General features: G+C 37.3%; 1 protein-coding gene across 2 annotated transcripts in view; it reads right to left on the bottom strand.

Annotated features, from left to right (window-relative positions):
- Nucleotides 1-25,480, bottom strand: part of igf2bp1 (insulin-like growth factor 2 mRNA binding protein 1) — a 43,889-nt gene that overhangs the window by 8,762 nt on the left and 9,647 nt on the right. For both annotated transcript variants that reach the window (XM_016662669.1, XM_007575640.2), the window contains exons 3-4: nt 3,014-3,062; nt 342-393 (exon numbers count right to left, since the gene is read on the bottom strand). In XM_016662669.1, the coding sequence (XP_016518155.1) occupies nt 342-393; nt 3,014-3,062 (101 nt within the window). The remainder of the gene's footprint in view (nt 1-341; nt 394-3,013; nt 3,063-25,480) is intronic.

The raw sequence follows: 25,480 nt of genomic DNA, 5'->3' as shown, positions 1-25,480 counted from the left end.
GTTACATTTAAGATAATAAAAAATCTTTGTAAATCTGTTCTGTCCAATTCTCAAATGGAATGTTTTTTATGTAAAATAAATAAATAAAAACAGCTCATGTTAACACCTTTTGCTGTTGCATTTTAGGCAATAAATTGTTTTCTTACTTAAAGAGGAAGTAAATGATTTATTTGTATTTTTATGTACTTAAAATATTATATAAAATAAGCTTCAACAGTTAAATGAAAAATCTACAGAATGTACCACTATTTTTTGGATTAATCAAATAATTGTCAGAAAAATTTAAATAGTACTGGATTACTAAAATAATCATTAGCTGCAGCTCCATGTTAGAGACTCACCTTGTTCACAGTTTTCAACGGTTCCACACTGAGCCAACAGACCATCCAGCACCTGACAACACACACATATAGAAAAATATCAAGCCAAATGGATAACTGACACAAATGTATACATTTATTTGTAAATTATTAATTCATATTTACAAATTTTTCTCGTCGTCTCAAACTTCTGCCCTTTTCTTGGGCAATTTTCTTGCCCATAAGCAACTTAAGACTGGCTTCAAACTAACAAACATTTAATTACTCAGGATTTTTACTCTTTAAATATATGTTTAATTATTTAAAACTTCAATATACTTAAAAAAAATAAAATCTTTTTCATGAAATAAATAGTTGGGGTACATACATACGTTTGATAGTGAGTGGAGACCTTTTCATATTTTCAGCTTATTTTCCGAAATCAGTTTCTAAAACTTCAGACTTTCTAAAGATCTGGCTCCATAATGGCACAAATATAACAATTTATTTATTTATCAGCCATCAACGAATTTCTTTTCTTCTAAATGAAATATTAATGTGACAGAATAAATTATTAAATGCTGTAATTAGATAGAAACAAAGAGAAGTCAAAAGAAGTTAATGGAGAATTGTTGGTTATTGAAGGTTCAGAAAAAAAGCTTCTGGTTCTACATAAAAATACTGATGGATTAGCAATAGATTTATTGCTAATCTTTGACATATTCAAGACAATAATCACTATTTATTTTGTGTGAATTAACAACCTTCTCTGGGGGATATCTTTGTGTTTTTTGGCATTGAGCAATAAACATTTAGGTTAAAATCCCAAAGGAATAATTGTTTGGTAGTTTTCACCAAGTCTTCAGCTGTTTCATTTATTTATGAAAAAGTCAGAAAAAAATGTATTATGGTGTAAAAAGTAGAGTTCCTGCTAATATTCATACCACAGGTTTTAGATGTTCAACAACAGGTTAAGCCTGTTGCAATAAGCAATAAATCAATTAATTGCATGATAAATTAAAACAAATGTAATAATTTCAATTTGCATAATTTATTGTTTTTCTTTCTCTCTTTTCTCCAAAAACTGGATGATTAAAGTCTTCAGTCTACTGCATTTTATTTCAATTAGATAATTTTTGAAGGACAATTTTGTTTACAGCTATTTCATAATTAATTTTATTTTTATTGTTTCCGTTTTGCTTATTTAGGATATTTAATATGTCTTGTTAAATCCAGTATTAAATGTTCATTAGAATTTAAAGTTTACTAATCCTTCTTGCATTATGTCATTACATTTAGATTACTTGAAAATTGTCTCAAAACAACAGTATTGTTTACCGCAGTAACTTCTGGGACGATTTATCATCCAGTAAATCTTGTTATTGTGACTGAAATACAAAAGGTTAAGAACTCTGCCAACAATGCAACAAACACATAACTCAGTATTACTCAGTAATGACTGAGGCAAGTTGTTGTAGTGAGAAAAGCAATATTAGAAATAGCATCACAAACCACTTGCAGCCAGCGATCATCGACAGAATAAATGCAGTCTGATGTGAAACTGACATTTATGACAGGAACGATTCTTATATGAAGACATTTGTAAAGAAAACCCTTCCCGGTTTCCACATCATAAAAATATATATATTTATTACAGAAACAGTTACACATACTCAACATAACAGTAGTAACACACTGTATTCATTTGCAAAGGCACAATTATAGCACTTTATGTAGTAAAATAACTACATTTTAAAAGAGCTTTTAAAAGCTCAAACAACAGACAGATGTCCAGCATTCCTGCTGGATGGTGGAAAAGCAAAACAGCCTTTTAAAGAATATCTTGTATTAAAACTGTGTCAAGTATGGATAAATAAAAGTTGACTATATAAAACATTTGGTATCTTACATACATAAAAATGTATTTTTTAAAAACTGCATTAAAAGGGCAATTTATTTTTAACCAAGGTCCAACGTAATGACTATGCATATTGATAATATTTGTGTATACAGAATAATTCAGTGCAAGACGAGATGCCATACGTTGGACTAATTGCAGTTTGGTTAAATGTTTTTGGACCATGGCATTTGATTTAAAGATATATGACTGAAACATCTTTTTACAGCAACTAGTTGTCTCCCCATCACTGTAACAGTGTTTCCAACAGAGCGTTTGGACTGGGGGTCAAAGCTGAGACACCCAAAGAGACACCAACCTCTGCATGGGGCAGAACATGCAACCTGCATGCAGCAGAGCAAGAAGCAGGGCAGCAGGGTGAATCTGAATGGAAAATGTCTGACACAGGATTCATCTCTGCAGCAAACTGCAAAAAACATGGCTGAGGAGACTTCTGCTTCATAAAGGATGAAAAATTCTGGTTTCAAAAAATTTATAAATCACAAAGGTACTTGATAATATAGAATAGGAGGTTTGTATTTGCTTCTGCATCATATTCAGTTTGGAACTAGTTCATTTCATTTCATTTATCAAACCTATTTTTTTATTATTTTATTAATTCATTGTTTTTTGTTTTCTTCAACTAAACCAGGAAAAAAAAACTTCTGGAATTTAACATCTGATGTGACTCTCTTGGCTGAGCCAGACAGGCTGCAGCCAGACTGGATTCAAACCAGAAGAGCGATAAGATGAGGGCGGTTGGCAGTGTGAGTGCAGAGGTCAGACCCAGTGTGTTTATGACGGAACAAGAACTAACCTCCCACTGCAGGTGAGGCGGAATGTTTCTGATCTGCAGTTTTCTGGTCCTGTGAGCAAAAGAAAAACAGACATGAGAAACCAACAGAGAAGCAACATGATGAGCAGAGAAAAGATGCAAAGTCAAATTAGACTTTAACTGCATGATGTAACATATGTAAACTCTAAATCAAATGTATTTCTGAACACTTCCTCTGTTGGTCTGACACTGATTCATGCAAAACACCAGCTCTGTGCATGACAACTCAACTCAACCACTGTTTCAAATGAAGCGGACTCATCACTGCTGGCCGCTAACTTTAATGGGAGGATCACCAGAACCAATAGCAAGTTGGTGACAGAGCACATACTGCAAGGCCTGTGGTTTTCTTATCAGTCTGTTTTCTTATCCAGCCCATTCTTGAGCTGTTTCCATGGTTTCAGCCTATGGTATAAGCTGTGGGTCAGCAGGTGGTAATGGTAGGGGTCAAACAAGTTCTTTGATGGTGACCAGGGCACTGATGGTCTCCAGTGGCATTGGGGGAGGATGAAGAGTGTTCAGGTGCTGATAAGACCAATTTTCCATGTGCATAGTTTCATTAAATGTGGCAGTGGCTTTGACTCTCTGTGTTTTGTCCAGGTTTGGTGGTAAAGGCCGTCACAGAGCCAAGAATCAAGATGAGGACAGATCTTCCCATTGGAGCTACCAGGTTTCTGAAGGACACAAAGACGATATCCATGGTAACGCCAACTGGGAATTTAGCATTCGGGTGGGGTAGTGTTCTGGTATGAGTGGGGGTGGCTGTTTAAACCTACTGAGGCTCAGCTGGGTGCAGGCAGTGATTGTTATGGATGGTAAAGATGGATCATACAACTGATCCATACATTGAAGCTTTTTACAAGAGTGAATGAAAATCACTGAAACAGTTCCAGAGCAACATTACAAACTCCTGCTATGCCATTTTAAATTACTTCTTTTAGTTGTTTGTTTAGAAATGTTCATTTAATGGAGGAAACATCTATCTGATATATAACTACAGACTCAGAACCACATTCTTCAGAATCAGGTCCATCTCAGCTTACATCTGGAGAGGTGTTATGTGAAGGACGAACAAGATGATGTTAAAAACTGATATCAGTAATTTGAACACATTCATTTTGTTTGAGTAATTACAACTAATTAATTAATTTTAATGCAATTAATCATTCTTTTAAAAAAAACATACAAAAGTCCTGAGCCAGAACCACTGTATTCATGTGTTTTTGGTACGCCCATAAAACTGATGCACAAGTGTGCAACAACTGCGATGAGAAATAAAGCCATTCTGCCTACTGCTGGTTAATTTTGTTTCAAAAAACAATCTGATGGGACGCTGGAAAAGACCTTTGTTGTGTTCAAGCTGCTAAAAGGAGTTAACCTATCAAGGAAGCTATTCAAGCCTAAAATAGCATCTCAATGCAAACCAGGTAACATTGACAATGTCAGCATCCAGAGTCCACATTTGAAAGAAGTTCCATCAATGATCAGGAGTTCCTGAAATACTGGGAACCTTAATGGATGGAACAACACTTTGCTTCAATCTGATGGTAGAAGAACCGATTAAAAACAATAGATATCTTTTTTATTGAGCTAATATGTCTATTTATTCAACAACTTAGCAGCAAAAATGGTTTTTGAACTGAAAATATTTATTTTGTGAATACATTGATCGATTACTATGGGATTAATTTCACTTAATTACAGACTCTGCGATTAACTTGATCAAAATTTTAAATTGAGCCCCACAACTAATTAACAGAATAGATTAGAAAGCCTTCATGCCCAGACTGATCCAGACTTCAACACTATCACGCCCTGATCATTAACTCAAAAAGATGGCTCAACTGGAGACCGCAGCTCCAAGGAGGAGCTCCATGAGAGCAAGAGCCCCAATGGTTGCCATGGACGATTGAAGGATTTCTCAAACATAAATGAAAGAATCAACGTAACAGTTCAGGTAAAATAAGACTATGTGTTTTCTTTAGTTGCATTAGGATGTTCCACAAAGTGAGCATGCGTCTTCAGCAGAGTGAAACATTTATGCTCCATGTGTCAGGAGGAGCATTCAGCTCCAGCTTCTCATGACACAAAGAACCGGTGATGAAAAGAACAGAACAGAGGGAGCACAGAGAAGAAAAAATAGAAAAGGCTTTGGTTTAAAGAGGAGTTAAAGGTCAAGGGTCACAGTTCTGAAGACAGGGGTTGGGCAGTGATGGGGGGCCGGGTGTAATAAGACCACTGGCTAAAGAAAAATATGGAAAATCTTTCACCTCTGTCTAAGCCGGAACCAACATCGGTTGGGTGATCCGATCATGAGCATGCAGCAATAAATACAGCTGAGAAAACCGTCAGGAAGGTGGAGGACTCTGGGGGGCGGGGCGTATCTGTACCAGTTCACCAGTCCAACAGCAAAGTGTCCTGACACACAACAAAGACCAACCACCCACCCAGAGGTGCTGATTGAACTTTTGAAAGGACTCAGTTTAACTATGTGAGACAATATTTTTCAACTTATTGATGTTCTATTATGGCTGGGACGAAACACTGGAACCAGAACCAGTGGAGCCATAAAAACAGTTGTTATTATACAGAGAGAAAACCAAGATCAGCCAATATAAAGCATAATAAACATGTAAAGAAGAGCTGCTGCTCCTCTAACAGCAGCAGCAGAACAACAACTTTACGCTCAGCAGAGTTAAAGAGCTGACAGGTCCGACCGTCCAACAACTTTAGGGAGGGCGGGATCTTTCATGATGCTCTGTCTTCCAATTGGATCTGGTAAACACATCTGAAGGGGCCAATAAGCTGCAGCCACTGGTCATCCTCTGCATCCCCCCGTTTCTCCACTGCCAGTAACACCAGTAACACTCTAAATTGCTGTGCCACATCCCTGCAGGAGGAGCCAGCATGCTAGAGCCTGACCACACCTTCTGCCAACACCCTGAAAACAGCTGCTGGGGCTGCTGCAGGCGAAAGGTATTGTCCTGTTTGAGACAGGAATCCCAATTCATCTGAAACTGGTGACTACTTCTACTGGAGATACTGAGCCCATTCTACAGAAGGTTAAAGTACTGAAGAGATAACAAATCGGTTTCTTAAGGTGATATGCGGTGACTCAGACTCATAACTAACTGGAACACAGTTTTACTTTAACAATTAATTTAAAATTAAAGGGTTGCACTATGCATTTCAGAGAGGATCAGTTTTCATCTGCCAAACCATGACTCTGCATCTGCAGGTCTGGAGTCAAAAGTGGCTCTATGGCTCACTTCAATTATTCAATATTTTATTTGAATAATAAAATAAAACATTGCACTTCTGGTTTTATTCTTTAGTTCTGTGCCTCCATGAAAAATCCTCCGGCCCCCAGGTAGAATGGTCTAGGAGAGGCCCTGGTGCAAATTACATGTCAATACCAGATCTCACCTGGACTGACAACACTGTCTAGACCTGGTGCCAGAACCCAGCTGACCCCGTCACAAGCTGCTTTCAACATGTGTAAAACTGGTATGCCATTTAAGCAAACAAACATGGAATCCCATCATGTCAGGTTATGTCATAGTCATTCATCTGCCAAAACCCAAAACAGATCACCTGTTACATGTGCTGAACTATTTTCTTCAACCTGTTTGCTTGTTTTGTCTGCTTTCCAACCCCCTTTGTCAATTTCTCATCTCAGTCGTTTCTGTTCATTCCTTTTTTACAGACATCATCAGATTTACAATAATAGCAAAACTTATATTTCTGGAAAGAAACAAACATCCCAGTAACAGGCCCTGTGTTAATTGGTGTGTTATCCTGTTATCCTGTGTGCCAACAGCTTCTCATGAAGCTGCTAATAGCTTCATGAGAAGCTGTTTGATTCAAGACAGCCATCACTCAGAACATTTTCCAGATGTGCTCTTAACTTACAAACATGTATTTATGGCCTGAGTGATCAGATCAGAATGAATAGACGGGCTGGGTCGTGGTTTATAATGTGGCATCCCATAATGCTGCAATTAACACAATAGGATAAACCAGAACAATTTTAGTCCAAATAAACACATCCTCAATATTTGAAGAACACATTAAGTTCACCACTTTTAAGTGTTAAATTAGCCTTTTAGGACAAAATGTAACATTTTATTCCAGGCTGAAACTTCATAGAGGAGTTTGTTCAACACAGTCAACGCGCTTCCAGCTCAAACTTTCTCCAAATCATGTCCAGTTGCCCCACCTACCAACAGTAGAGAAACTCCATCAATTTTGAAATAAGAATATTTGTCTGTGTAATCCACCCCGTCGGTTTCCTTACATGACTGTGTGGCGTTCTCATAGGTTTCATTCTGAGTTGTAACTCAGTCTGGGCAGGAAAGGTGTTAACATGAGAGTCCACAGAAAGAACCAGGGAGCTCATTCAGACAACATGCCGACAAGTTCATCTGCCGTCATTACCACACTAAACAATTAGAACACAGTTTGCTCTCAAATGTCCCCTGGTAGAAAGCAAGAGCTGGGGCCCGACGCAAGAGCACAAAAGTGCAGGGGCTTAATATTTTATAAGAGCTATCTAAGCAGCATAAAAATGAAAGATTAATATTTTATTGCTATAGCTGCAGAGCAAGGAGGCCGAGGAAACTAAACACAGGCTAACATGTATCCTAGCTGTGCTGCCATCTTAACAACCATTCAGTAACACTCCATCTAGTCTAGTCAAAGTAAAAGAAAGCAAATACAGCATCTCAGTTGGTCCTTAGAAGGTTTACAAAATGTGAAAATGGAATACTGGATGTATCACATGCCAAATCAGCATAAATGTAACATATCACACAGATTCCTAAAAAAATACAAAGAATAAACAACTATTCTGCATCGCAAACTTTCAGTGTTGTTCGTATGGCAATGGCAGACAGGAGAAGAATCAACCATGTTCTGCAAGTTCACCGTAAGGTCAGACATTTAACCCGGAGCGCTGCATGGACGCCACATGCTTCGGTAAACGTGTTAAAACATAAAGTTCAGCATAAGACAAAACCAAGGAACAAGCTTGAAACGTTAGAAAGCCTCAGAACGAAACATTAGAGCTTACATTAGTCAGGATTTATCTGGAAAAACTACAAGACTTCTGAATAAAATATGTTTTAACAGCCAATTTTATGAATTATTTTTAATCAAAAACAGAACTTTGCATTGTTTCTAAATAAATAAATAAATAAAGATCTGAACATCCCTACACCTGTGAAGGGGAGTAAACTAAGATGATTGATAACTCATATCCAATCAGACTTTTAAAAGGTGACGTTTGCTACATGATTAAATAAATTTCTGTAAAAACTTATATTTTTACTGACAAGTAAAAACATTTTAGCTAACAAGTTTTCCCTGTTAGCTAAAATGGATTTAATTAGAAGATTTTTAAACAAAGAAATAATTTGAGTTGGTCGGACAAACGAAGAGTTGAGAAAACGGTTGTATTTCTGACTTCTTATGGACATGAGGTGTGTTTTAATGTTGGACATGCAAGGGTTCAGCTACAAAACGTCAAAAACAACACCACAATGTACAAAACACGTTCATTTTTATAACTCTTGGTATAAAAATATGATTAAATGCTGGGTGTTAAACAAAAAATTATCTGCAATTGTCACTTTTTTTTTTTCATTAAATCCAAATTATGAGAGAAAAGGAATTTAGACAGGGTGGGAAGCATGGTGAAGACAGAGGCCTCAGGTCTGGAATTCATTAAGGCCAAAGGAGAGGTGGGGGTGCCATGGGTCAAAGTTCAGGTTGTGTTCTCCACCACCAAAACCACCACCACCCCTTCCCCTGCTGCACGCCTCCATTTTAAGGAGCGTCTCCATTTTGAAAGGGGGCGCCTGACTCTGCGTCATTTATCAGCCAAAGCAGCGACTTTAGTCCCAGTTTGAGTAAATAACACGACCCTAATTGTCAACTCCAAGTTGAGTCTGTAAGACTTTTGCAATGAACTAAAACAGCAGATTAGGAGAAAACTACAAAGCCTCGTGACTCAAGACGTACGTGCTGCGTTGAAAAGCCTGTGACGTCGAGGTGTGATGTGGTATTTTCTAAAGACTAAAAACCCAAAGAATAAATGAAATGATCAACATGTGAAAACCAGCACCTTGTAGCCCTTACGCCTCCTCCTTTTCCTCTCGCCATTTTGCGCTCATGAAGGCGCACGGACACAACAGAGTAACAGCAGAGCCACAGGAAGCCATGTCAGTGGATAGAACGCTCCTCAACACGAAGCCAAGGTGGAATGAGTGGGGACGGGACCGGCTGTATGCACCACTACTCGGTGAGAAGGTCACAGGCCGGGTCACGAGCCTTGAACCGAAACAGGATCCTAACTACATATTTATTACTAATTTAGAACATCAATAACTAACAAAACCATATGCTGAAAAATCCCAGTAACGATGCGGACGAAGAGAGAAGGGTAAGAAAGCAAAAATCTGCTGAAATTCAACACCGCCTCCCTTCTCCTCCCGCCCGGCTCTTGTTCGTACACAGGATACATACATGTGGGAGCCAGCAAACCGCCATCTTGAGCAGGCAACGCCCATTTACTACGAGAGTGGACTGTCACGTGACGTGGAGAATTCGCCAGAAAAAGCACGAAGCGCCTGCGAAGGAGGCGGAAACGCACACATGCAAAACTACACGAACAATGGGGCCATGTATGTCAGACTGTTGGAGCTGATCTCCTCACAGAGGAACAGAAAACCTGCCCAGAAGTCGCTCCGATAGCTTCACCCGCTTCATATGCACTGACTGGAGGACACACGCAAAATCAAGCTTAATGAATCTACAGGGACTACAAACAGAATCTAAAGGAAATGAGATCTGCGGTGTGGAGAAGAAACTGGCAGCTACGTGTCCCGTCCAAAAACAATAAATTAAATACACGCTGCAAGCGCTAGTACAGCTTACAGACGCTCACTTCAGTTTGGAATTAAAGCAATAGTTTCACACAGTTCCAGTATAAAACAGTTAACATAAAGCCGCAATGCCTTTAGACCAAACTTTGTGGAAACCTCTTAGTCCATCATTTCCTCTCGACCCGCAGCTCTGAATACCTGCCGCTGTCCGCCTGCACAGTGAACAGCACGAGCGCGCCTCCCCATTCACAAAGAGCGCCAAAATGAGACGACGTCTTAATATAGTTGCTTGAACTTTTTTTTTCTTTCTTAGAATTAAAACTCTCAATGTTCCCTGGAAGAAGAACCTCTATGATCCACCAGACAGGAACAGAACATGGAGAAGATTTGAAGTCATTTAGGAGAAGTTTTGGTTTTGGAATCCAGCCAAGAAAAATGAGATGTCAGTGAAATAGGAAATATTATCCCAAAGTATAGAAATACATTACTGTAGTCTTTTCATTAAATCTTTTCTTTTTTTTTTCTTTTTAAATAAACAGTGTCACAGAAAGGTTACTACAGACAGCATAGGTCAATGTTGGAAAGTTTCTCTTTAATTAGTCCTGGTCCTATAACACAACAAAACAAAAAATATGTAATTATTTGTAAAATAAAGCAACAGGGCTGGTCCTTTAAGGAGAATTGTATCACATTACTATAAGATGCCATTTAAAAACAGGTTTAAATTGAACTAAATTCAATATGAAAAAGAAAATCCTCAATTTTTTAAGTTTGATTGTTTTGCACTTAAACATGTTTGCACTTAAACATGGTCAACTAAAGAAATCAACAAAAACAAACAGAAAAAGCCAGAAGATTAAGAAGGAGAAAAGCTTTCTTTTAACAAAATATAAAACTGATTTGATTAAAACTCACTTTGATAAAACATAACATTAAGAGAGAGGGGAAAAAAACAATGTCAATTAAAAACAGCATTGGAAACTAAAAACCAAAATTGGGTTTTTCAAAAGGCAAAATTCAGAATAATGCAAATCTGTGTTAAGTTCCACAATAAATTGCAATTATAACAATTTTGCTTAATGATTCATCCACTTGCCTTAGAAAGTAACTAATATTTACAAACATCTAAAAAATATTATTGAAGCACACAAAAAAAATCAAAGGCTTTTGGAGGCAAAACCAAAATCTTTTCAGCTTTTTTGCCCCCTTAATTTGACCAAAAACTTTATAACGTATCTATAAATAACTTGGAAAAATCTATTTTATGTGTTTTTCATTTAACAGTAGTTTACTTAAGGCAGACTCAGTTTTGTAACAGTATTCCATAAAGTTATGGAATATGAAATGCATTAATCATAATTTTGGTGTCACTTGTTTGCAAGAGTAAGACTGCTTTAAATTCTAGGAGTAATTTATTGAAACACTTAATATTAAAGGAAATAGAATTTCATGTTTGAACAGACTGTTAACATTGTTATATAATTAAACCAATAACATTTTTTAAGTTTATAGGTAAAATGTCTCTGAATATCCTAATAATTAATTATATGTAAAATATATACATTACAAGGTGAAACATAGTTGATTTTTCAGAATAATTAATCAGAAATCAAATCATAGCCCTTCAGTCATAATTAATATTTAAAGATATTTTATGGGGTGGTTTTCGCCCCTCAACATTTTTCTCTTTTTTTCATTTGACTCTTTGTTTGGTCGCATCAGGCTGAAATGGAGACCCTGACACCTCGGAACCAACCGGGCTGAAGGGAGAACAGAGCTCCTGCTGCCTAAAAGCAGCAGACGAGTCAGCGCAACCCCCGCTTTGTTGTGCGTCTGTGAGAAAAGGGGCGGGGCCAACAACAGCCAATCGAGAAGCAGCACGAAGAGGGGCCCGTCTTCGGTCCACACATTTCAGTGCCTCTCCTCCCTGGATGTCATGAAGCTATTGTAGGTTCGGCCAGCAGAGGGAGAACTCTCCGAGCTCCACACCGGCTGTTGAGCCTTCAGCATGTCAAACCTCTGCGGTGTTAAATCCTTCATCTCTGGGCCTCAGCTTCTACCGGGCAGGAGATGCGACTCTATAGTCGATTTAATGAGATATGTTTGTTTAAACAACAACAAAAAAAAAGGTTAAAGAGTCTAAATTCTTATATTCTTTTTCTGAATGTCACTGCAAAAGCAAAGGAGCAAAAGATCATATGACAATGCAACCTTTAGAGCATTATCTCATTCTTGTTGTTCAGTGCTTTTTCATTCTACTTCCCCCCAGTTTAGATTCAGTTATTTGATCAAAAATGTATAAAACATTGATCTATCTATGCTACTCATCAGGTATGATGAGAGCTTATTTACATTAAATAAGCTTAAAAGAAAGAAGATTAAAACGTGCTTAAAAGAATCTGAGGAGTTTTCTGAGCAGATTCATGACAAAGTTTTCTATCAAACTTGTGGATGCTGCAAACACAATGATCAGCTCCCGGACCATGATGCACAATGTAAAATACCTAACCAAAATAATAATAATAAATAATATAATCAAAGAGGACTGCTGTAAATAAAACTAAGTGAGTGTAGCAGTGGTTTATGTTTCTGCCTCCCAGAGGAGATTCCTCTTTGCTTCACATGGATACAAAGCTCTTTATGTTTACTAATTAATTCATTTTTGCACATTTGTGACGTTTATTCAGGACAGAGGTTTGAGGAAAGGTGTTTGACTAAATTAAAGCGAACCACACAGCTACAGTAACTGAAAGGTCAGCTGACATCACTCATTTTCAGACAGATTACACTATAAAATAATAAACTAAAATGCAGATAGTAACTTAATTGAATTCTGTTGTAAGCAGGAGAGTTGTTAATCTATAAGATGTTTAAAAGATTTGAGTACTAAAAGTATTGTGCTCAGGTCACCTTCTTTACAATTACATTTAGTTTCTTTTTTAGGAGAATTAAAGGCGAAATTTTAGTCAGTCAGTCAGGTTACGAGTTATTATTAACTGACTGGATCATCTCAGTGGTTTTGTTCTGACCTGGAGGGAGATTTTCAGCAACAAGTGGGGCCAGAACGATGGGCCGTGAAGGCCTTTTCTGTTAGGATAATTGGGCCCTCATTCCCCTGGGGGTCCGCCCGTCTGCTCCAGCTAACCGACCTCCATCAGCCCTGAAGGAGCCATCCCACACCGCTCCATCACATTCAGAACAGGGTGAATAATTTGCTGGGTTGAAAAGACAACAAGCTCCTCTGAGTTATCTGGAAGAATCTCACTCAGCATAACAATATATACTACTACTACTACTAGTACTACTACTACTACTACTGCTGCTGCTCCACCTCCCTAGGAACACACACCTCCCTGCCATGTGAGCCAGGCCTGTAGCTGTGATACGGCACACCCCCATTCGCCCACGCCCACTCAGGGGGAGGGAGCTGTGACACACATCTTCGCTGGGGGAGGGGATTCCTCCTCTCTGGATCCTGCTTCCTCTCCTAGCAGCTCATACATGTCTGCACAGAGCGTGTGTATGCGTGAGTGTGTGTGTGTGTGTGCGTGCACGAGTCCAGAGCACATGCTGTCGTGTCAGACATGTGACCACCAGGCATAGCCTCCATTTTAACTCTGAAAATCCCAGTTTGATTTGGGTGGGAGGAGGAGGAGTGTGAACAGGGGAATGTTGCCGTAAAGCATTGGTTACTGCAGGAGATTCTTTTCTGAGGCAGGGCTCACTGCAGGCTGACGGGTTCAGTTCAGCCCTGCATCCAAACACTGTTTTCACCAGGACATGCTACTCCGTTAGCCTCATGTCCTCAGCTTAAATCCAACACACTGCAAATGACTTGTCACAGAAGACAGGTGAGATTTCTCTATAAAATCAAATCCTAAACTTTAGGATCTCTACTAACATTTATTTGGAGCTCAGACCAACTCCTTGTGTCATTTAAAATTAGATTTAGTTTACATCGAGAGGACGGCTTGTAAAAAGTGAACTAGAAAGTTCATTGTTTTGTTTAGAAGTTTTAACATTGTGAAGTTAAAGATGGCCTCCTTCATCCAAGCAAACTGGAAGACAAACTTTTCAGTGTATAAAAATCTTAAAATCATCGTTTTAGTTTTCTGGAGACAATCAGCTGCCTTATGATGACCAAAGACAAAGATACAGAAACAACTAAGTGCAGGTAACATTGCATTCTCCTTCATCTTTATGAAAACATCCCTTTAAAAAAATTTAAGATTTGTTGCTCAAGTTTTTTAGGGCTTATATTCTAAAATGGAAATTAATGAAGAAGTACAAACAGAAAAGTTTACATTAAATTCTATTTTATAAATGTTGCTCATTTTGCTTTATAGTTTCTAAAAGGCAGTTTTTCATTATGGCTGTTTTAAAGTAAGCAATGTGCTGGAAACATCGACTCTGGTCTGCTGGTGAAGGAAGATTTGTTGAATTATTTCTGACATTTTCCCTGCATTTATATCTTAAAATTTCATTTTCTATCTGCCCAATTTTTCTCTAAACTGAGTTTTGATCAGTTTGTTTTCCCACCTAATCCACCAGTTTTAATTATATCTAGACAGAAGAACAAAGAAAGAAAAACAACATTTCCTTTTTTTTTTCAAACTTTACTGCTCCTCTTTTCCATTTTGCTTCCTGCCATTTTCAAATCACTAACTTTAATTGTAAAAAAAATACATATAGTATTTTATGTAAAATCAATTAACAGGGAGCTGAGTCTGCTTAAAGTTTGTATAATTTCAAAACTGTCTACATTGCATTCTCACTAACCCTCAAGTAGAGAACAATAAATATTTTCCCAATGAAAAGCTAATAATTTCAAACATACTCAGAAGAAAATATGAAAATTATTTAATAAAAAAGAGGGGGAACCAATTTCAACTAGGTCTGAAATGATTGAGATTAATTATTGAAATAATGGCCAACTAATTTATTAGTTGATTTATCGTTAACTTGATTATTTAGATTCGAAAAAAGGTCATTTATATATATATATATATATATATATATATATAAACATTAACAGTAGTAATTAAGCCAGAACTGTGCAAAAAAGGTATTTTGTTTATTACATTTTACATATTTTGCATTTTAAATAAAACACCTTTAAATATGTTTAAAACTTATCTGGTTCAAATTTACTAAAGAAATGTTGTAGTATTATATTTTAGACAATAAAATGTTTATGTTCTTAATTTAAAAAAAAGAAACTAAATTATTTGTTATGTTGCATCTATTAATGTATTTCTAATATTGTGTAAAAAGGCCTAAGTGGTTAAATGAAACATCTGTAAAACGTTCCATTTTTTAACCATCAAAACAATCCATTGATTAAAACTAAAACAGTCTTTCGCTGCAACTCTAATTTTAACAATTGCATTCATTCAGTTTTCACTCACTTATTGATGGAAATAATCATGAAATCTGGAGGAAATGTGTCCGTCAACATATTTTTTTTGGTTAAATGAAGAGCGTGTCTGTTGACCCTACATGACCGGAACAACCAGGGCCGGCCTCTGTCCGTTCTCTCCAGGTATTCCAGCTTTCCCCCACTGTCCAGAACCAGCCTGAGACATTTGGGTTCACTCTCACTCCAAAACGCTCATTTGTACCCCACACCCGCCCAAAACCCGCTGGATGTAGTCAGCAGCCACCCCCCCTCAAGACACTGCACGGGTAGTGTGTGAGTGGGGGGAAGGGGTATAGAAATTGTAAAGATGTTTTTAGATAAATCTGATGTATCTAAAGAATTGTAGACAAGAAGGAAAATAAGCCAATCTGGGTCAGACAGACGGGCTGCTGGCAGAGTGACTGTTTACATACAGGAGCAGTGAAAAAACCCGACCACAGTTCTATATACATCGAACTATAGAAATGGCTCTGAGCCAATCAGAAGTCAGCAGCAGCCAATGAGAAGCTATAGGTTCCTTCAGCTTCTCTTCCCCTTTTTACCTGAATTCTTCACATTTTTTCAGCAGTGAAGTAGGCTGTGTGCTTCCCTGCCCGTCCTCTCTTACCCTTCTGAAACTCACACACACACACGCACACACACCCTATACATCTTCTGCTGACTGTTGGGGGAAGGGTCTTTTAGGCAGCTCCAAAGGTTTTACGCTCAAACAAGAAATTGTGACATAAAGTGAAAAACAGAAAGAAAAAGGAATGAAAGAAGGAACACACATACACACACATACAAAGGAGGGGGGGAGGGACCCCAAAAGCTAGCATAAATGCAACTAAACATTTAATTCCTTAGAAAATAAAATGCCTAATTTGCCAGGATGGATATGAAAGATTTTTGTTGTGTTAGGGTGTGAGACAGGAAATGTTCAGGACAACTTCTAAAATCAATTTCCTTTCTTAGTCCATAAGTGCAGCTCTGTCTTTTTTCCCCTGATGGTTGCACAAGGGGCCTGTTGTTTAGGAACACAGAAGCGGAAGTGGGAGAAATGGCAGCTCAGTTTTACTTCCACCAGCAGACAGGAAGGGTCACTTCACAGAACATGGTCAGAGGACATCTGATGAATTTATCACTTATTTTTATGCTCATCTCATTTTGAATTACTTTTCTTGCAAAGCATGATATTTGTTATTAAAATATCAATAAACTGGTTCATGTAGTTGCTCAAAAGCTACTACTGCTGTACTTCATCTATGTAGAAAAACTAGCTAACATGTTATAAAGTTTTCTGACTTTCCTTGTCTTCCTTTTATATCCAAGATTTACTTTGATATTTAATCACACAAATATGTATTTATTAGTCATCCTGCTCTTTACATCAGGATAACTGATCAATAAAAAAAAATGCAGTTCAGTTAAAATTGTGTTTGGATGTTTTCCATCTGCAATTTTAATCCCCATAACTCCACTTTGTGTTTAAAGTAAAAATAAAAAAAAATCAGGTTAAATATCTGTGCTATAGAGTGTAAACATTCAGCTGGAGACATTTCTCATTGATTACTTATTCAATTTGATTGAAATTTTTTTTAGCTAAAAGCACCTTTGTAAAACACACACAACTGATCAATATAATTTTCTATTACACCACTGTTTACTGGCAAGGATGATCAAAATTAAAAACAGGTGGTCCAAAAGTGGATATTTTTAAAACCATTTTGTCAAAGCCAACTGGTTTTAAGAGCCATATAAAAACCATACAACCCAAACCAGAGGAACATTCATGTGCTGAAGAATATGTAGTTAGAAAAACATGAAAGAAATAAGAAGAGTGGCGGCAGATTCCACAGATGAAGGCTTTGGGCCGGGGCATCAAGGTTCAACTGCTCCAAACGCCCCAGCAGGTCACCCAGGGGTCAACATCCTCCATCATCCAACCGCATGTTTCTCTGCTATCAAACGACAGAAAAATGTCCAATTGGACCCAAACGAGATCAGAGCAGGCAACCATCTAAACGTTTCACCAGAATCAAATTTTATTAAGAAGTAAATTGGATATTTCACAAAAATGCTCCTGTCCTTCTCCCTCAAAACATTTCTCTCAGACTTTATTTCTACGGTGTGTGGAAAGGAAAATGTGAACAAGTGAGCCATGCTGTGTGGGACAACAACTCAGTAAATATTTATGATACATATACATTTAAGATTGATATATGCTGCATTTTTATAACAACTGAAGGTAACAGTTACTTGATTGTGCTCCAAAGTGGCTCTATGTGACTGGAAAACAATCCTCCTTCCTCTCCAATTTTTCTTGCAAGTCAGGGAGACTCTTCTTCAGAAAGCTGACTGGCAGTACAGAGCAATAGGTGGGGGAGGGGCAACACATCCCAAGAAATCGTCAGTACCATCTTTGACCTCTCATTAAACTGAATGTAAACCACAGGAACAGCAGAAACCTTGATACACCATGTTACCAGTAACTGGTGTGTGTGTGTGTATATATATATGGGTTTTATTAATTTTTTTTTATATAGTAACTTTGATGTACACAAAAAAATTTAAGAACTTATTGATTTATGTCCGAGACCTTTTGTCATGTTGAAAAGAAATCTAGAAATGGAGGAAAACAATAGTAAGAACCTGGAGCGTCATGTCCTGAAACCGAACCAGCACACCGAGGCTTTTCTCATTAATAAACCCAGAAAATAGAGGCAGATATTAATTTGCACATTTTATATCACTGCAGGGGCGTGGTATAGGGGGGGAAAGTGATGACAATTCTAGGGGCCCTGACCAACAGGGGTCCCTCCACAACTTATTTATTTTTTGTTCATAGAAATAAAACAAAAATCAGGGCCCAGTCAATTACAATATTAATCATATTGTATTTTCAAAGATTGTTTTTAGCAGTAAAAATGTAATGTTCCCACTCCCAGATCAAAGAACACACATCCATATTTGCCCTGAACCCCCCTATCTGCGCTAAATGGTTTGTTCCTGCTTGGAGCGCTTCACCATGATGCTGTTCAACAGCAGTCAGTGGAAGACAGGATTGTGGCAGTTACTATGCTGCTAAGAAAAGTTATAAAATCAGGTTTTCAAAAAAAGAGAGGGAGAGAGAAAAAGGCAAGAGTGTCAATTTATAACCCAGTTTTTCTCCAAGAGAGGTGGGTAGACTCTGTGAGATTATCAACATTTAGCATAATTAGCTTAGCTACAAACTACTGTTTGCCTCCTTTTCACTAGCATTTAATGAATTAAGGAAAAAAATTACCAACATATTCATATATTTAACTTGTCTCTTATACCTTTTACCACTTAACAACAGATGAGTCAGTCAGCAGCAGCTCTAACCCACGTCCCTCCTAACCCGTCCTCTCCTGAGTAAAATTAAAGCTGACTGGGCCGGGGTCAGTATGTAACTTTTATATAAATATTTTGGTAACACTTTATTTGAAGGGGGTGAATAAGACTGTCATGACACTTTCATTAACATGACATAACACCTGTCATGAACATGAATAAGCCTTCATGAATATTTATCACTGTTGTCATAAAGCGTCATTCGGTAAATTATGACACTTTAAATACAAAGTTGATATTATTCAAAATGTCTTTGTTATGACAACTTGACATTAACCAAGAAATCATTACTGATATAAATTTGTTATAAAAGTATTACTGATTGCACTTTAAAAATTAGGTAACTTTATGTTATTAAAGGTAAAGTTTAAACAGTAATGATTTCATGTTCATGACAGGTGTTATGTCATGTTAATGAAAGTGTCATGTCAGTCTTATTCAACCCCCTTAAAATAAAGTGTTACCAATATTTTTTTCACATATTTTTTAAAACTGTCATTATATTGTGACAGTATATGAGACGTAATCTGTGAAAAATCTATTTCCTCTGCCTTCTCCCAGTGCTAGAAATAACCAGTCAGTGGCAAGAGAGTTTTAGTGCTGTCAATCACAATCTCATGTGATGCTGCTCATCCTTCCTCCCCCTTGATTTGTGCCGTGCTGCAGGTAGCATGTTACAGAGCTGTGCAGATTCAAACTGTGAATGCTCAGTTTAGTTAGCATAGCTACCAATGACGGCAGATAAACTGTTTCTTGTAATGATAAGCTGTTTTTCCCCCATTAGCACATTTAGTAGTGAGTGAATGAAGTTGATTGTCAGTGCTAAGAGCGTCCTACTGGTTCTGATTGGTTGTTTTGGTCAGAACGGTGCATTACTTTAGCCAGCAATAATAGTTCAGGGAGGAGGTGGAGGAGATTGATTGTTTTCACAGATTATCTGTCGCATAACAAACTGCTACAACTTCGTGACAGCTTTAACAAATATGGAGTAAACATATTTTTTATTAAAGTTATGTACTGCAGCTTAAATAAAATGCAACTACATAGCAATTTTGAGAAGACTGGATTACTTTATGTGTATTTTGCACGTTGCTTTTGACTGTTGCTCATGGGGAGAGACATTTCAGTATCTAAAACTAATAGAAAAAATTTAAGCAACTTACTTGCATACTGGATGTGGACTGTTGGATGTTAAGTTCATGAGCAGTAAATATTGTGCTAATTATCAGTATTGAACCAAAGATAGCAAGCCTTTAAAAGTGTGACGCTTTTTATGGGTCAAGTAGACTCAAAAAATTGTAACAGCAGCTGCGCGGGGGGGCCCCAAACAAATTTTTTGTCAGGGGGTCCATGATTACTGGTGGTGCCCCTGTATCACTATAATAAACAATCAAGAAGCAGCACTGAATGAGAGCCCAGAGATGTTTTACAGTAATATTTTATAGCCTCTCTGGGACAAAAATGTTGTTTTTTCATTGCTTCCAGTTCACTCACAACTACTAGCCTTAGTCTGTGGCCAAGATAAGAAAAAATTATTTTATTTTTGTTGTTGACATGGAACGCTAACAGGTTAATTTCACTATGCTAAAACTTCAGCACCACATCTTACACACATATTCCTAGTGCACTTTGTCAACACAGCTGCACAAAAAACATGTTTTTTTTTCAAGTCAGTCTTGTCGAGTATTTCACTTCCTCAACCACAGACATCCCTCATCGATTATCTAACTCAGAGTTAAAACAGCAAAGTGAAATAGACTTGAGGTGTGAAAGTAAATGCAGGCTTGTCATTTGCATCAATCTGCAATCAGAGCTGCAGCGCAGTGAGTGTCAGGCTAGGTTCAGGGGTAGAACTGACCAACAGGCCAGTGGAAGTAAAATCTGCAGCTGCAGCTCTGCTTCAAGAAAACATCAGAGAAATACAGTATCCATGAAGCAATGGAGCATTTTAAAGCAAGTGGAAATGCTAATCAGTACCTGCGGTCACCACCTGTGAGTTTCCATGGTGACTAAGGTAAGCTCAAAAACGAAAAAAAAACAAACATTGACACGAGTTTGTAACACTTTTACCTAAACTATAATTTTCACACCAGACAAAAAAGCAATAAAAAAAATAAATAAATAAAAATTCTAATCTTTGGATCCAAATTCACAGCGCCCCCTATGGGGCAAATAGCCTGATAAAAACTGACTGTTTTACATTATTCACTTCATCCAGAGGGTTGAGAAGTGATTCCTTCCCAGAGACGTGGACGCTGTTGAAGTTTTAAGTTTTATCCTGTTGCTAACATTTGCCTGTAATGTATGTAGTGCTCCATTTCAACACCAAGAAGTTTACCAGAAATTCCCTGCGCTGTAAAACAACCATCCTCCATCACAAAGAGAGAAGTGTTGAGCTGAACGAAGCAGCTGTTAACATTACATCTATTACATATAGATATTAGTTAACTCAATATTTAGAAGTGTAACCAACACAGAGAGAATGGCTTCCTTCACTTCCTCTGCTATCATTGATAAAACTACAGGCAGACTACAATTCTAAAGCAGCGCAGAAAAACCAATATCATCGTTCAGATTGCTAAAATGAATATATTTCTAATGCATAAAGTTGTTTGGTAATTTGGAATAACAAAAGGGATTCAGTCAGTAGAGTTTTTAAAGTTATAACATCACTAAAAATTCATACTAAGTCACTATTATGGATGCTTACATTGAAAGCTGGGTAAGGTTTTTTTTTTTAATTAGTATGATACATTTCTGTCTCTGCAGTTTAATGAGATTCCAGTTAAAGAAGAAGAACTACTAACGTTTCTCCAGCTGTCCCTCCCCAACTCATTGCTGAGCTGCTATGCACTGCAGCTCAGAAATGTTGACTGCTGCAGTTTTCTTGGGTTTCTAGGAGAAGAATTTTAGATGTTTGGAAAAGATTTCCAGTCACAAAACAGAGCCAGGATCACCTGGCCTAGTGGATAAATCCAAACCATATGGATTATTATAGTATGTTTACTATAGTATAGTATAGTATAGTATAGTATGTTTACTATAATAATCCATATTTGACTATATGTTTATTATAGTAAACGTATAATAATATGTTATAATATTATGGTAAACATATTATATGTTTCTTATAACCATAATAACCATATGGATTATTATAGTAAACATATGTTTACTATAATAATCCATATAGTTTTATTTACCACTGTGGGAGATGTAGACTTAGAGATTTGTTATATTTTGCAGTATTTATTTCAATCACAATTAAAACATCCATAAACATGTTCTTAATTCGTCATAGCCCACAATCCACAGCATTGTAGCTTGAGTTTGCAAATATTACCAATTATAGCTGAATATTAACTCAGCTTGATTAATTCATCATGACACATGAATGACACTTATCACCACATATTTTTTTCATTCCTAACCTTTCAACTGAAAAACTTTTTTGTGTGTCTGTGTGAAAGAGAGAAAGAGGGAGAGAAAGAAAGTGACAGGAGTCTGTACTGTAGTTTGTGTGTGCTTTGTGTGTGTGTGTGTGTGTGTGTGTGTGTGTGTGTGTGTGTGTGTGTGTGCGCGCGCGCGTGCGTGCGTGCGTGCGTGCACTACATACATCAGTGGAGGTGGCTTCTAAAGATAAAGGGTCAGATAAAGGGTCTGCTTCAGAAACAAATTGGCCCAGCAGTTCCCGCATAAAGTTTGGGACTTCTTGAAAGTGTCGGTAAAAACAAACAGGAGCCTGAGACCCACTGGAAGTTTACTTGGTTTAATACAGAATCACAGCACGATGCATTAGTGTTAGACATTTCTGATGAGCCAAAAGAACAAACAGAGCTACCTACATGAAACAGCTCTGCCTCTATGCAAGTTTGACATTTTTCTGGGGATAAATCTTGAGGCAGTTTTTGATTAATGCCTTGGCAGGGGTGTCCATATGCAGATGGACATTTTCATTTGGCTTCTTCTCATGTTTAGCCCATTGCATCTAGGAAACTGTTAATGAATATTTCAAGCAGACAAAGTCAGAAATAAAACAGATTTAATAAACAGGTCAGAAGTGTGTTATAGAAGTCTCCATTGTTACACTTTAAATACAAGGATTAACAGAATGAAACTCTTTTTTTCTACTGAACTGAGACACATTGTTGCCTATTTTTGTTCAGTCACTATGAGGCGTTCACAACATGCTGAATTTTCAGGATTATCATTTTTAATGAAATATTTGTTTTACTTGTTCCTTTGCTGAATTGGTACTTTGTACTTGTGTACCATTTTATATTTTTGCATTACCTGTTGCCTTCTAAAGAAAAGTCTTTAAGTCAATTTGGTGATTTATTAACAATAAATGTAGTGGTCACCCTATGCAAACTAAAGAATGCATCATTTTACACTTTTTATTTACTTTTCTTATGCAGCACTGCTTTAAAAACTACTTTTGACAACTTCATTATTATAATTGTAATAAAATACTAGAACTGTAAACACCGGGATGTTTTATTTTTTGCAGCAGTTGAAATAATTGTATTTTTATTTTAAATGACAGCAATTAGGTCATTTTAGAAATTTGGAACAAATAAATTATGGTATTTTCATATTCCGACCCATGTTTAGGTTTTCCTCATCAGGTTTTATGGATTTGGAGGAAATCTGGTAGGTCATAACTCCCGGTCTCTGCGCTGTTTTTTAGCTGAGGTTTACAATTTGAGGGAATTCTCTTGTGAACTTGAACTTCTGGATGTTTTGCTGCTGCTTCAAACACATCCAGGTGTTCAGGAGGCAGGATCCACCAGTCTGATGAAGAAAACGAATGTCTGTTTATAGCCACGCACAGCTCTGGAGGCAGCCTCTCAGTTGTTGGGTTTTATATGATCAGTGTTGTGACGGACATGAAAATCAGAACCAGCACACAGCAAGTCAGCCACCTTACAGGCCCCACAGGCCTGTGGCCTATGCAACTCAAGAGTAAGGGGAGAACAACCTTAGACTTCGAATGAATCCATAAAATTGTCGTGTTGCACAGGAAAGCAACACAACAGCAGCCATCTTGCAGAAACACCTGTTGACTGAATCTGAGCAGACTTTCCAGAAAATAACACAAAACAGGCAGAGAATGTTTGTTGATGAACTGAAGCAGTTCACATAACCACGGGCTCTCAACCACCACACACACCCGACCCTGGGCCCCAACCAACAAGCTTCCACCCTCCTCCTTCCTTTGTCTTCATGTCTTGATTGTTCCTCTGGCCCCTCCCACTCCCATTCCTCCTGGTGTGTCATGCATGTACCCAGATGTGTGTGTAGTTTATTTTTGGTGAGAGAAAGAGCAAATCGACAGAAAGAAAGACGGGACAGATGGTTTGAACCAGAGAGAAGAAACAATCAGAAAAGGGTGAGGGAGAGGTTGGTGAGGGGTTAAAGGGTGGGGGTTTCTTAAAGAGACAGGTTTGATTTAACTCTTCTTTAAAATGCGACCATATTGTTCCGTTCCAGGACCCTGAATGGTAAATAAAAACAGAATATATAGATTTTTTTAAATGAGCTGAAATTCGTTTTTGTATTAATATACAACTTTACAATATGCAGGCTATTCTGGGCCATTTCTAACCAAAAGTGTAGCACTTCTATTTAAAACCCAAATCTGTCTGAAAAAGCTCCTTTTCCCAGGAATACACAAATTTACGTAGAAACACTGACTGATATTTGTCTCTTCACATATTGCAAAGGAAGAAAGACCTCAACAAACTTTTTGCATGACTCTAGCTCTATATATAGCAACTCCTCCTATCAGAAACGGAACAATAACATTATTACAACTGAATAAAGTTAAGAAAACGTTCAGAAGGTTTGGCTTTGGGAGCCAGTCCCAGATGCCACTCATTCTAAAAGCAGTTCTAATATGTTTGGATCATTATTCCTGCAGGAACAGCCGACTACATCAACCCTCTGACCCACACTGCCAGAATAAGAGGAAAGGAAATTATTTGAGACATTTAGGAACCACCAAAGCTCCAGCCAGTAATCAACAGGAAGATGTCAGAACACCGCCCTGTCGAATTAAGTTTGTCTCATTGAAGACTCTGACCATAGAGGGATTTTTTCAAGAACAGATCACTCATTCACCTTCGTCTCAGTCATATTGCTCAAGCAGTGAAGAACATTTTCTTTACTAATGAGGTTAAAATAAATATTTTTGAAATGTTTCAATGATTCTATCTGACAACTAGAACCTTCCCACATTTAAATCACTGCTCTGTGAGAACCAAAGAGAGGAAGTGGTTCATTTATTTTCGCAGTATAGAAAAGACATTCAGAACAAATGATCAAATATTGTTTGATCATTTGATGTGGTTCACATTGACCAGAGTTTTACACTAATATGGAAATGTGTTTGGTTATGAAATCAAATTGAACTTTCAATTTAATGTTTAGTAACCCATTAAATGATTGATAAATAAATTCAAATTCTGCCATTGTTAGTCAAGTTTCACTAAATTGATATTATATTCAAGATATTCTCAATTTATTAATGGCACAAAAAACAATTAAAATCTGGCAGTTTAACAATTTTTTTTTATTTATGTTCTATTCTAGCTTGATTTTTTCCCCTCATCTTTTCTATTATTTCAGTTCCTATGTATATATTTTAATTTTCTTTGAACACTGGAGCAACAACTATGCGGCTAATATTTGGATGTTTAACTTGAGACGAATGCGACAGACAGCAACAACCAAAGAGAGACGGAGGACGTTTAATTCCCACAATTAAGAAGACGACTTTTGTGGGTTTTG

Source organism: Poecilia formosa, unplaced genomic scaffold, assembly GCF_000485575.1.
Source record: "Poecilia formosa unplaced genomic scaffold, Poecilia_formosa-5.1.2 Scaffold383, whole genome shotgun sequence".
Taxonomy (NCBI): Eukaryota; Metazoa; Chordata; class Actinopteri; order Cyprinodontiformes; family Poeciliidae; genus Poecilia; species Poecilia formosa.
This window is presented reverse-complemented; position numbering and strand designations above follow the sequence as displayed.